This window comes from Galeopterus variegatus, unplaced genomic scaffold (assembly GCF_000696425.1).
Source record: "Galeopterus variegatus unplaced genomic scaffold, G_variegatus-3.0.2 Scaffold1617, whole genome shotgun sequence".
Classification (NCBI taxonomy): Eukaryota; Metazoa; Chordata; class Mammalia; order Dermoptera; family Cynocephalidae; genus Galeopterus; species Galeopterus variegatus.
The window spans coordinates 374,489-388,586 of NW_007727728.1; the positions used below are offsets into that span (position 1 = coordinate 374,489).

A 14,098-nucleotide genomic window follows, 5' to 3' on the forward strand; every position below is an offset into this window, starting at 1 on the left:
AATTACTTTCCCTATTTAACCCTGTGTACCAAACTGTGTAAGTAGAGAAAATGAGAAACATTTTAAGAAATCTCATATTAAGAACCTTGGATTCCACCTAGCATTAGAGATATAAGGAAAAGAAAAGAAATGAGAAAACAGATTTGTCAGAGATTTTTAAAGGAAAATGCACATACAAGAAAACTCAAAAAAAAAGAAAAAATTCCTTTGGACTCTACAGCCTTTAAAAAATTCTGTACCTTTCAGTGCTTCAACATGGTGCAAAAAAAAAATTACTGAATGAAAGTAGCCAGGAAGGGAATCAAACATTTGTAAGATACATTTATTATTCTTCTGACCAAAGTGCAATGATTTTTAAATCTTCTTAAACAAATAACTATGAAAAAAGTATTCAAAAAATAAAATACAAATGGGATATTTAACCATTAGATTGCTTCTTCTAATTTATCCTAGCCCCATATTTAGTCTATAAAACAAAACAAAAAAAACCTTTGAAGTGTTACTAAAATGCTAATTGAATGATTTTGGCATAAATCTAGCACATGCCTTTCAAGGTTTCACAGCTAGGAATTTTGTTAAGATCTGTTTAATCATGAATAACACTATATAATACAGCATAAGGAACACAAGTCATTAGATGTGATCCCCTACCCTCAGATTATGCCAGAAAGAAGCTGACAATTCTGCCAGGCTCTGAACCCCTGTGCCCCCAACACAAACCTTGGAAGCAAAGACTATGCCCTGTTATACAACTTTGTACAAGTTGTAGTAAAACAAAGCCTAAATTTCCTTACCTTCCTATAGGAAATGGTCAGTTATTTTATATTTTATAAATACTAAAACAACGCTAGAAATCCATTTTATGAGTTTGTTTACCAAACGCATTGTGCAAGAACTGACTACACAGAAAGTTCCTTTGTAATTTGGTCCACAAATTCACTTAAGTTTGGAAATTTAAAACCTGCAAGAAAAAGAGAAAGTGGGGATCCCTAATCCTAACATCTTGTAATTACTAAAGGGATATACACGCATACTAAAAAGTTTTGCTCACAGAAGGCACAAACTATAAAAGGGATATTATTTTTGAATAAAAACAAAGAACTAGCTGACACCCTTCTTTGTTTTGTGAGCACCATAACTAAGATGAAGTTAAAACTGAATTCACTGTCTACTACTGTGAAATTCAATTTGTCTTACTATATACTTTCCAGCCATTAATTGAGATGTAATTATGAAACATTAAAACTGCAGTAAAAAGAGGTTGTGATAGCAGCTAACAAAGCAATATTCAAGCATGATTTCAAAGATGTGTTCAGGTTGAGAGTTAGCCTTCTTTGTCAAAAATCTTCACAACTTCATCAAAAACCTGTAAAGGAAAAAAAAGATAATAATAACTTTAAAAGCATATATTGCTAAAATACCACATAGCTAAGTCCCTTTTAAAAAGAGTCAATTTTATATTAATTTTCAAAATGGGTCATTTAAAAAATCACATTATAGTTTCTTTCATTCATCCAATTTACTTTAGACAGGACAAAATATACTTCTTGATAGTCTACCAATAATTTGATAAAATGTAAATTGAAGTGGTTTATCTTCTTAGTTCTGATTCTAAAGCATGATGTTTTCTCACCTCACCTCTATTGGAAGTGGTAATGGATTAAAAAAAGATTCCCTCAATCTTCTCCTTCTGGATCTTTCTTTTTTTGTCTTATGAATATAAGAGAAAGAGGATTCAGGGAATCAGAAAAAGGGAGATTAGGTCAATTAAGAGACTAGAAATATTGTCCAGGCACTGCAGGCTTGCAAACCACAATTTAGAGATCACTGACATATGAGGAAAGATAGAAGTGGTAAGTCATGGAGACCCTGCATCTTTGGAACTATTTGTTCTGTGACAGAAAAGAAGAAAGTAGCCTGAGGCTTTTGAGCTGGATGACTTGCCATTCACATTAAAGACTTTAAAAAATGAACATTATCCTAATCACAGTTTGCAAAATACCAATTTTCCAGTGCTTGGGAAAAGAAATTTGAAATTAATAAACCACCACTTCTCATGAAGAACAAGTCTGAAGTTGTAAAACCCATTTTAGACTCTCTTTTTAAAAAAGGACAAAACCCTAATTTTTCATTTAGTCTCCAATGTCTTGAAAAGCAAACTAATCTGTCATAGTATTTCCTTTTCTCCCCCCAAAGACATAATCACATTTCTACTTGACTTTTTTTTTTAAGGGTAGGCTAGGAACACTCACTTCATCAACAGATTTAGAAGCATCTATTTTCTTGACTTTCCCCATTTCTTCATATAAGTCAATAATTGGCTTTGTTGACTGAAGATAGGTCTGAATTCTGCAAAAGAAGCGAATGTTGCCAGGTTCTAGGTATCCATCCTTTCTCAGAGGACAACACCAGATCTGACCTAACTGACTCACTTATCATCTCCTTAAACAAGCATTTTACACATTTAATCAGGACATTTTCTTTTTCTGGTCCAAAACGGGGCAGGTATATAATCTGATATTCAAGTTCCACACTGGGATTGAGGTGGTTATATGTAAAACGCCAAGTACCTCTTTTCCAAGCTTTCTCTGTTGTCATCACTCCTACCACTACTCTTTCCCCTCTCAAGACATCGTTCAATACAGATCTAAAAAGAGATATAAATAGTTATTTAAAAAATAGAAAGATATGAATTTGTCATTCTTTTAAGCTGGAAAGATGAAGCTTGAAGAGATTAAAAAAAAAACAAAAAAAAAACCTGCATTAAACTCAATGTGTCTAATTCATTAGTCAACATGCAAAGTCCTTTTAAATTTAAACATGTGGTTCAATTTATACAAACTAGGTTAAGTAAGTACAGAGCATAATAAGAATTCATTCATGACTCAGTTTTTCCTGTGTACTTTTTTTTCAAACCGCAATAAAAAGAAGATCTGTATGTATATGGTTCCATCTCAGATATATTATTAACTTATTAGGTATGAATTACATGCCTCAAATTTTGTTCCATTTTTGCTTACTTTTCAATAGTTCCATAAATATCCAAATATTTAAGAGTCAACATATCTGCATTTGAATAAAGCATCCCTTGTTAATCGTGAATAAACATTCCTGAGTTACAAAGCTGTGGTAACATTCTAAAGTTAACTTTGAAGAATAAGTGAAAACATATTTTTGGGAGTTGGAAGAAGAGAGTTACATTTTAAAACAACTCAAAGGCTGCAACAAATCTCTCCACCAGAGACACATTTGCAATTCAACCTAAGAATAGCCAATTTCCTCACTGTACTACTTCAGATTCTTATTCTTTCAGGCTGTTGGCATTAATATAATGACACTTATATTATAGCAGCTGTCAAACAGAATCAAACCTTTTAATTAAATAATTCTGAGAAATACATTTACTATTCAAACGTATGTCTGGGTATGTTATTAGAAGTGCCAGAAAGGGCCAACCCTGTGGCTCACTCAGGAGAGTGCGGCGCTGAGAGTGCGGCAGCGCTAGCGCTGAGGCTGCGGGTTCGGATCCTATGTAGGGATGGTCGGTGCGCTCACTGGCTGAGCGTGGTGCGGGCAACACCACACCAAGGGTTGCGCACCCCTTACCAGTCACAAAAGAAAAAAAAAAAGAAGTGCCAGAAAGAAAAAGAACCCTTTCCTGCTTTATTCAAGATCATTTCACTCTTAGAAGACAAATCAGGCTATCCTATATGTTTCTGTAAAATACAAAGTTTTGGGCCCACCCCGTGGCGCACTCAGAAGAGTGCGGCGCTGGGAGCGCAGCAGCGCTCTGCCGGGGGTTCGGATCCTATATAGGGATGGCCAGTGTGCTCACTGGCTGAGCACAGTGTGGCTGGTCACAAAAAAAGACAAAAACGGGCCGAGCCAGTGGCGCACTTGGGAGAGTGTGGCGCTGGCAGTGTAGCAGCGCTCCCGCCACAGTTTTGGATCCTATATAGGGATGACTGGTGCGCTCACAGCGCTCACTGGCTGAGCGCAGTGCCACCAGTCTCAAAAAGGACAAAAAAAAAAAAAAAAGACAAAAACAAAAAAACAAAGTTTTCTCAACTTTCCAGAAATGTGTGTTTCTTTTCCAGTAAGTAACACCCTGAAGGCAGGATAAACAGTAGTTCAGCTTTATTACCTAACATTACTGTATTTTAATACCCTAATAGCAAGACAGTGTTCTCTTCATCCAATCTACCGATTCAGAAAAAAAAACACTGCTGCCAATATAAAAACGTAAATATAATAAAAATGTAAGTAAGACATTTTAAAAAATGTAAATACAAGTAAAAATCACTTTGTTTTTCTGTAATAGTTGACAATCAGTGCTTCAAGCCCACATGGGCAGATGAAGATTTCATTACCTCGTTATTACAGTCAAAGAACAGAACGAAAGATACATCTGCCTTTCCATCCATGGTCTTGTTCCAACCTTGAAGGTTGTCTTGATTTCTTGGAAACCCATCAATTAAGAATTTATTCTTCTGAGCATTGGCGGCCATTGTCTGATCCATTTCCTAAAAGAAAAAGAAGATTTAGGTTCAACACTACATTAATAAAATGAAATTTCTTAGGCAGAATAGTGGATACACGGGTGTTTGTTTATTACTATTCTTTAAACCATAAGTAAAGAATGGAAGATACATAGAAGAAAAAGACTAGAAGGAAATGAGCCAATGTATTAACATGGTTGCCTCAAGCCAGTGGGGTTATAGGTATGTGCCCTACCCCACCTCCTCATTTTATACAATTTTTTTTTTCTGTGGTTTCCAAATTTTCTATAGTAAGCACATATTACTTTCACATATACATTCACAAAGTTTTACATAAGCAATAAGAGGAAAATAACCAGTAATCAATATCTTTGCTCCAGGGCCGGCCCGGTGGCTCACTTGGGAGAGTGTGGTGCTGATAACACCAAGGCCCCGGGTTCGGATCCCATATAGGGATGGCCGGTTCGCTCGCTGGCTGAGCGTGGTGCTGACAACACCAAGTCAAGGGTTAAGATCCCCTTACCGGTCATCTTTTAAAAAAAAAAAAAAAAAAATATCTTTGCTCCAGCAACTGGAGTCCTTGTCTTCTCTTCCCAAGTCATTTTGCTGTGGTAGGAAGTATGCTACTTCTACAGGTGTTCAACTCTACTGTAATTCAAGTCCAACAGCAAAAAGCTTTGGACAAACATAAAAATATTAGCATTAATTATTAATATGGGATTCAATATTTTTTTTAAAACTGAAGCTAATTAAACCTAAATGCCACTGGCCACTCCAAAACACAGGTGGCAAAAGAAACAATACATTCGGAAAGATGGCAATAGCAACACATTTCACCATCCTCTTCCAAAGCCTGAATTTAGGTAGAATGTGGGAATATGTGAATGGGAGATGCAGATCTCTAATCTCCAGATCCTTGCCACTTTCAATCACCATAGAATAAGCACAGATGCATGACTTCAACAAACCTTAGGAAGAGCCTCTAATCCAAAGCAAACATATTGTTATAGTCAAAAAACAGAACAAAAAATATATCTGCTATCCTATCCATGGTTTTGTTCAAACTCTCCTGGTTCTTCAAGAAGAACAATGGCTGTCAGGCCCCCTGATTCTTTTATGTGAAGTTTGGCTTTATTCTAGCATCTAGCTTCTTTTCTAATATTTACAAAACTTCTGAAGAAAGATTTTGGGCCTCTGCTATAGCATTTCTACCCCAATTATGGTAGTGGAAGATATCTGATGAAGGCACATCAATATTATAACCATTCAACATATATTTTTTAGGTCCTACTATCAGGAAACATGAAGAACAAGGTCATGGCTCTTGTCCCTGTGGAGCTCACAGTCCAATGAGTGACAAATATGTATACATAGATGTGCTAAAAAGTTCTATGATGAAGTATGCAAAGAATGCTATGATAAAACAAGTAAGCACAAACTTCCAGGGAAACTGCCAGAAAGCTTTACCAAAGAGATGGCAGTGGAGCTGAATCCTGAATAATGAAATGGCAGGCAGACAAGGATCAATGCCCTCCAGACAGTGAACTCTGGATGTATAAAGGCACATAAATGAGAAAGGATAACAGCTGTAATGAATCTGAAGTAAGCTGGTACAACTGAATCTCAGGATATGTGTAGAGAGTGGTAGAAAATAAGACTGGAAAGTAAGCAGAGGCAAGATTAATGAAGAACTATTTATGCCACACTAAAGATTTGAGTTATTCTGGAGGCAAAACAGGACCACTCAAGAATTTTGAGCAGTAGAATAACATGCTCATATTGCCTTTTAGAAAAAAATTACACTGACTGCCCCAAGAATGAATTACAGGGAGACAAAGAGGGATTAAAGGCAAGGAGACTAAGTAGGAGGTTCTAGTAATGGTCCAGGGAAGGAAAAAAAGAGGATCTGAACTAAGGTGATAATTAGTCTCTATAAAGAGACTAATAAAAGAGGATTAAAAGAAAGATAATTGGAAAGATCTGACTGATGAATGAATTTGGGAAAGTGAAGAAGAGGTAAAGAATATAGGATGGCTGCCAGATTTCTGCCTTGAGCAGCTGGGTAGATGGTAGAATCATAAACCAAGACAGGAAATAAAGGAAGATCACATTTTAAATGATGCATTCAGCCTCTGACATGTTGATTTTGAGACACTTGTGAGACACTCAGATAGATGCCTAGTAATTCGTTAGAAATATAGGTCTGGAATTCAGATTTGTGCTAGAGCTATAGATTTCAGCATCGTTAGCACAGTGAAAGCTTTGAACATGGCTAAAATCATCCAGCAAGAAATATGGAAAATGACAGCTGAAGAAAACCATGGATAAAACCCTGAGAAACATCATGATTTAGGAAACTTGCAAAAGAAAAACTATTAAAGGAGACAGAAATAGCAGTCACTGAAGTAGAAAGAGAAGCAACAGAAATGGTGTCACAGAGAACAAAGGAGGAATGAGTTTTAAACAGACAGATTAGGTAAATGCTACAAGAAAAATAATGACTAAAAGTATCTCCTAGATTTGATAGATCATCAGTAACATGCAAGAGCAGTTGCAATGGATATGGAAATAGAACCTGACTGCAAAGGGTTGAAAAGTAGAAAGTGAAAAAGTAATAAGAATGTAGACAACACTTTCATAATGCTTAGCTATAAAGCAGAGAAAAGGCATTAGATCCAGAGAATAGGGAAAAGATTTATTTACTCTAGAACAGAAGTTATTCTAAACTCTGAGACAAGAAGTAAGGAAGGTTGTATGAACCACTCTTAATCCTCAAGTGTCTCTGGTTCCATCCTGATGCTCACATATCTCTTTTCCATCAGGCTTTAACTATTTCTGTTGTTCCCTATATTGCATTTCTCCTTCACTGTTTCTTATATGTGGAAATATCTGTTAATGACTATAGTCTTAGGAGTCTACAGTGAAGAGTTACCAAGTAAATGCAAGGTGTCTCTTTTTCAGATGGGACACATTTTAGTTTGATAGCTATTAAGTCTTAATATTTCACATTGAAGATAGTGATGCATGCACCAGAAAAGCAGAAATCAAGACTGAGAGAATATCAACAATGAGAGGGACATGGGTTAAAAAAAGAGAGAGAGAAAGAAACAAGGAAAGTTTACAGAAAAACAAAAAGAAGGAAGAACAGGGGGAAGAAGAGCGGGAGAGAGGAGAAGAAGAAATAGAAGTGGAAGAGAGAATAACTGAATGCTGGGAAGGAAGGGTCAAGTGTGCATACATGGGTGCTAAGTTGAGCTATAGCTGATCCTAAGACCAAGGTAGAGGATCCTGGCTACTGTGTAATTTCTTCCCAGGTGAAATCAGAGTTTCCAGTTTTGCCATTCTCAAATACCATGGTCACCTTACACATGCAAGAAATTCAATATTCTGACTTTTTCATTACTCAAATGAAAGGTGGATGTAATTTCTTGTTTCCTTGCTGGTTTGAATTGGTTGGCATTCACACTCCTTACCCTCTTTAATAAACTGATGGTTATCTCAACTGGAACAATCTTTCCATCTTTAATGTACTTTTCAATGAGTTCACCATATTGTGAATCTGGGTTATTCCTTTCATCACGAAGAAGTTCACCTGCAGAAAGGTGTGTGTAGCCATATTTCTGAAAGAGACAACACGTAGGAAAAAAAATCAGAAGTCATTCAACCAAGTGATAGGACTATACATTTTTTTCCCTTGTGTTAATTTCTATATTCTAATTTTTCTACAATAAATGAATTTTCCTTGTATATTAAAAAAAATTAACAGCGATTTCACATAATCCAGTTTGCTTAATAAATATCCTTATTCTTCATAGCTATAATGTTCACATACCATGTCATAATCCCAAAATTTATGTAACTATTCAAAGCATTAATATCTCATTATATTCCTTCGCAAACATGATGAAGGCTTAAATGTTATTAATATTGTTCAAAGAATTATCTAACAAAAGTCTATACAATTCAAGGCAAAAAAAAAAAAATCTTACCACTGTTGGCTGTACCCACCTTCTATAAAGTCTCTGCTTTCTTAAACTCAATATGTGTACAATGAACTCTTCACCATTTACACAAACCCCACTCTTCTGTTTTCTTCTCTTTCCCAGCACAAGTCCTACCTCCTCTACAAAATCAGTTTTTCTGACCACTCTGAAGTGTGGTCACATAATCATTATTTTAGAGTATCACTGCCTCTCCACAAATACCAGCATCTTCTTTACCACACCCAAGTCCAGTTCCTACCTTTCTACTTGTGACAAGAGATCTCACCTATAAAATGGGAATGAGGTCTCATCTTATAAAACAGGACACCTATTTCATAACTTTGTGATTATGATTAAATGAGATAACATATATAAACTGCCTACCATAGAGCCTGACACACAGTAGGGATAAAAGCTATCAGTTACCTCCTTGCCATTATCAAGATACTTGTCTTAAATAATATAGAAGCATTTTTATATTATATATATAGCATTTTTATATTATAATATGTGTGTGTGTGATTCTTAAGACTACCTCAATTGGTTTTTATCTTATCTATACAATAAATATTTGATAACTTTAAATGTTGTTTTTAATTTTAATGTTAAGATTTGAGCCAGCCCACACCCCCACCCCCTTTTAAAGTAGAGTGTTTCAAATGCACATTTTACAAAAACCAACTTTTTCAATTACCCAGGTTATAATAATTTTTCTTTTTGGGGATTGCAGAAGCCATACATTCGTTACCCCTTTTCTATTTCCCAAAATTGTTGGTTAAACTTGTTCTTGCTTGCTAACTAGTAAGCTAACAGTAAGGTAGTTAGTATGGAAAACAAAACTCTAAATAGCTTATTTGCTGACTAAAATTGGGCATAAAGTTTGACGAGAATGAACAAAAAGCTTAGTATCACCCATGTCTCTCTCTTAGTCATATAGTCCCTTCCATGAAAAGAAATGATCAAAAGTATATTTAATTATTGTAATAGGGTTTTTTAAAAACTCATCATTTACAGAAGACAGAAATAAATACAAAATTGTTTAATTATTTTAAGGTTGTTTCCACACCATTTATAAACACCTACTTTGATTACTGAGTACGTACAAACTTCTGAAAGTTGGGTGCAGAAAGGACTTTACAAAAAAAGTGAGGTGTGACCTACTTTCCCACTTACTATGTACAATTTTCAAGAGGCATTTTGCAACTACTGTCCACAAAATTTCATAGCAGCTTCATTTCCCACTGTTTACTTTGGCTCCTACTTGGAAGTCTCTGCTAGCCGGATGCTCCAGTCTGTGATTATAGCATATGGTAATATTGAATAAATGCAGAGACAAACAGTACTAACAATGGCAAATGCTCAGTGAAACACCAACAACACAGATTGCTCTATAATGCTCTGCTGTACGAACAACATACAAATTTAGAAGCTTAGCCAGTAATTTAGAAATTAGCATACACCCTGTTTGTTTCCTGACACTGGAGGGCTCAAATTTGCAAGTTTTATATTGCATTAAAATGGGTTTTGGCAATGTATCACTTTTTTAAAAAGAGAAACTAGTTGTAGATATATACTAATTATTTTTTTTAAATAATCATACAGTTTGGGGCTGGCCCGGTGGCGCACTGCGCTAGTGTGCCGCTTGGGAAGCGCGGCAGCGCTCCCGCCGAGGGTTCAGATCCCACATACAGACCGGTTCCCGCTCACTGGCTGAGCGAGGCACGGGGGCAACACCAAGGGTTGCGATCCCGTTGCCGGTCCTGGTCCGGAACGGGGGCGACACTGAGGGTTGTGATCCATTGCCGGACACGGAAAAAAAAAAAAAAAAAAAAAAAAAAAATCATACAGTTTGTCAAAAAGAGAAAATAACCTTACCTGCAAAGTCCACAGAAACAAGGACTTTAAATGAATATAATCTTGTCAAACCTATATGTGTCTTTCAATTACTCATCCACATTCCAATTTTCAAACCCCTCTATTTACCATTAACTTTTTAATATTGTACTTTTCTTAAAATTTTGGCTGAAGCTTTTCTCTTACCACAGAGTTTCAGCAACAACAAAAAAGCAACTATCACTTATATAATAGTTATTATGGCATTTTAATAATAGCTAGACTTTAAAGAATATATTTTCAAAGAAGTCTGCTGTCATTAAATAGTCACTGAAGCCAATTTTGAGGAAAGAGTGGATATTTTCTAGACTAAACAAAAATTTTTTCACATTCTCTGAAATTTTGTAACAATTAAAACACTAACTACAGTCTAAAGACCAACATTTAAAACCACAGCAGCTTATAAATTCTATAAACTACAATAACTACAATTACAAGCTACTGTTCAACTAAAAATATAGTTTCCTAGTGGCAAATGTATAAATCAATTCATTTAGAACAACTGTCTAAATTTTTTACTTTCATTTTCTTCTTTTAGAAGTTGAGAAACAACTCAATAATGTTTATCAATCATACATTAGGATTTGGAAAGAGAAAAAAAGACCATGTTCTTCAGTAAGTACAGAATGGCACTCTACTACAGCTAGGCAAATGTTGACAGCTTTATGGCATCAAATTTCAAACCATCTTAATTGATTTCTCTCACTTCTTTTTTTTTTTTTTTCCTTTTTGTCTTTTTTCGTGACCGGCAACGGATCGCAACCCTCAGTGTCATGCCCGTACCGGACCGGGACCGGCAATGGAATCGCAACCCTCGGTGTTGCACCCGCACCTTGCTCAGCCAGTGAGCGGCCGGTCTATATGTGGGATCCGAACCCTCGGCGGGAGCGCCACAACACTCCCAAGCGGCGCACTGTAGCAGTGCACCACCGGGCTGGCCCGATTTCTCTCACTTCTTAGCAACCGCCCTTTCCCTCCTTCTCAATTAAGATAATGTGGTTCTATGTGAACAACAACAAAAACAACCAAAAACAAAAAAAAACAAAAACCATATTCAGAGTACAAATGACACATAAATGGCAAGTCCTTGAAGGTAGGAAGAGATCCAGATGCCAGGCATCTTCTCCTGTTAATATGACTGTTGCTGAGCCTCTTGTGCATTACATAGGAAGATCATAGAAGAGATTATCAATGCAGGTACGAAGAGGAGTCTTCCAGACTCACCACTCTGGTACCTGTTGCAAACAATGCCTTTAGAACCTACAACATGCCAGCAACATTTTATGTAAGCTATCATTTGTTTCAGTGACATTTCCAACAGAACTTTTCATGATTAATATATGAGATGTCTGATAAGGACTTTCCAAGAATAATACCTGCCAGTCCTGCCAGGAACTTACCTGCCAAAACTTACTTTCCTATGACTATAAGAACACAGTGTCCACTTACTGGCCAACTTTTTAGAGTTCCTTCCAGTCCTATTCACGAAAGGGGTAGAAAAAAGTGTTTTTCCTATAATCACCACTAAAGAAAGGTTATCATTAAGAAAAAGATGGTATCTAGTGGGAGAAAAGCTGACTTAAATTGATAGTGGGTTTCCAATCTCATTTTTAGTCTGCCTTCATTGTATTTCTAAATGTGTATATTGCATTTGACCATGACTATTTCATTGCAAATCCACATATTAACTATAAAGTATGGAAGTTATAAATGAAGCTACATCTTAAGCAAGAAGCTCTAGCAGACAGACTCCAAATTAACACAAAGCATGTTTCTTTCTCTAATTAAAAAGTGATGTTTTAAAAACTTACATCCTGCAAAGGAGAAAAGAGGAGTGATATAATCCATTCAACTGCAGACAATTACAGCACCATTTCATTTTCCTGAATGTTTTGCTCTTCATGTAGGAAAACCTTAATTCAGACAATACTTTGAATTTATTTTAAATCCATAAATATTTATTGAGTGTCTACAAAGTGCTGAGCAATGTACTGATTCAGGGGAGGTAAAAAGATTAGATTCAAAAAGGATGCAATAGTGAATTGCATATATGAAGTGACTTCAGCACTACTACTAATTAATAAAGGCAATTCTTTATATTTGCATTACTTAAAGCCTTTATCAACACTGTCTGCTTGGGGAAGAAGTTAATTGTTTAGAAGCAATGGCAAGAAGGCATAATAATAAATAAAACTTAGAGAATTAGAAGCCACCAAATAGTTTCCTGTCTGTGTAAGGCCTGAATATCCCTCTAACATTTTGCAGAAGGCTTATCAGATAATTGAGGATTATGGTATCTGATTTACATACCAAATAGCCTCTATAGCAACTGTGAATTGAAATTTTCACACTCCATTTTCATTCTGTAGTTGATTAATTCCAATATTTTTCTTTCTTTTAATTAATCTCAGCCATTCTGAATCAATCTGCATTCCCTATATTAGAAGGGGACGGTAAATGGTCAAAGATGAAGATCAGGCCCAGAAACCTCCACGAATTCCAGAAGCTCTGTGGCAATAATTTGAAAACTTCCTGCATTAATGGACAGGCTCAGAGGTCTACTTTTACTTTTTACTCTTAGGAGACACTCATCTACTCTTGAAAATTAAATAATCAATTCTTATTTTCACTGCAGAGCCTACAAGCTACATATTCATTTCTGGCCAGAAGCAATATCTTAAGAATTCTCAAATATATCACTACAACTCAAATATTGTTGCCGGCGGTCTAAGAGCCTAGAATTTAGTTAATTCCATTCCTGTGAGAACACTCAGAGAAGGGCAGATAGCAATGGTAACATAGTCTTTACATACATTAAACCACTCAGATGAAGCCCTGTCCTCTGCTATTTCTCCTTATGAAAGAGAGGTTTCTCAACAACCATTAAGCAGAAAAAATTGTACTTGTTTCTTATTTTAAAAGGTAAATAACATTAAAATGAGAATATCATTTACCCAGGGAATATCAAAAGCAAGCAAGTCAGCCTGAGAGATGCAACTGCTTGAGAAGCAACTTGTAAAGAGCTTCATCACAAAATAATCACATTTTAATGGCTCAGGTGCTCTTTAAGAACTAGAATTTATTTGGATTTAAGAATCAACACTTGAGAAAAATGTGCAAAGGAGAGAAACTCTGAATGACAATAATATGCAAATACAACACTTGGGCATTAGCAAAATTATAAAACTAATAGGGAAATGCATTTAGAGAAACAGAACTCAGCAAGGATTCTAAGAACAGAAGAACCTTGCATGAAGTCACATACTCAGAACACTGAACCAGTGTGTTTTAAGGTTTTATAACTAAACTGTCGCAACCCAGAGTGACACTGGTGAATCTATTCAACCTTTCTTAAGTCCATTTCTTTACTTGTAAAATTTTTCTTTGTAAATTTTTCTTTATTATCAGAAATAATATCTATACTACTCTACATTACCAGCCATAGCAAAATACTATTAGCTGTTACAATCAGAAGCATCTCCTGAAGAATATACTCCTAAAAATATGGACTATACTATTAGACTCAACACGTACTACAAGTATGAGAGCATTCGGATAGGTCAGGGACGAGATATACAAACTCATACTGGTTACTCCTAGAGCAACGTCCAAAATAATCAGTGGCTAAACTACAAATTACACACCAATGGAGGAACAGATCTACCAAACTGACTCAACATTTAAATGAAATGTATACAGGAAAGGATCAAAGAATAACTACAG

The 14,098-nt window shown here is 35.7% G+C and overlaps 1 protein-coding gene across 1 annotated transcript in view; it reads right to left on the bottom strand.

Moving 5' to 3' along the window:
* Window positions 1-301: 301 nt before the first annotated feature.
* The window catches only part of CMPK1 (cytidine monophosphate (UMP-CMP) kinase 1, cytosolic), a 32,188-nt gene continuing 18,391 nt past the window's right edge, over window positions 302-14,098 (bottom strand). The window contains exons 2-6 of the mRNA XM_008578001.1: window positions 7,973-8,119; window positions 4,371-4,523; window positions 2,571-2,647; window positions 2,253-2,349; window positions 302-1,366 (exon numbers count right to left, since the gene is read on the bottom strand). Of these exons, the coding sequence (XP_008576223.1) occupies window positions 1,325-1,366; window positions 2,253-2,349; window positions 2,571-2,647; window positions 4,371-4,523; window positions 7,973-8,119 (516 nt within the window). The 3' untranslated portion in view covers window positions 302-1,324. The remainder of the gene's footprint in view (window positions 1,367-2,252; window positions 2,350-2,570; window positions 2,648-4,370; window positions 4,524-7,972; window positions 8,120-14,098) is intronic.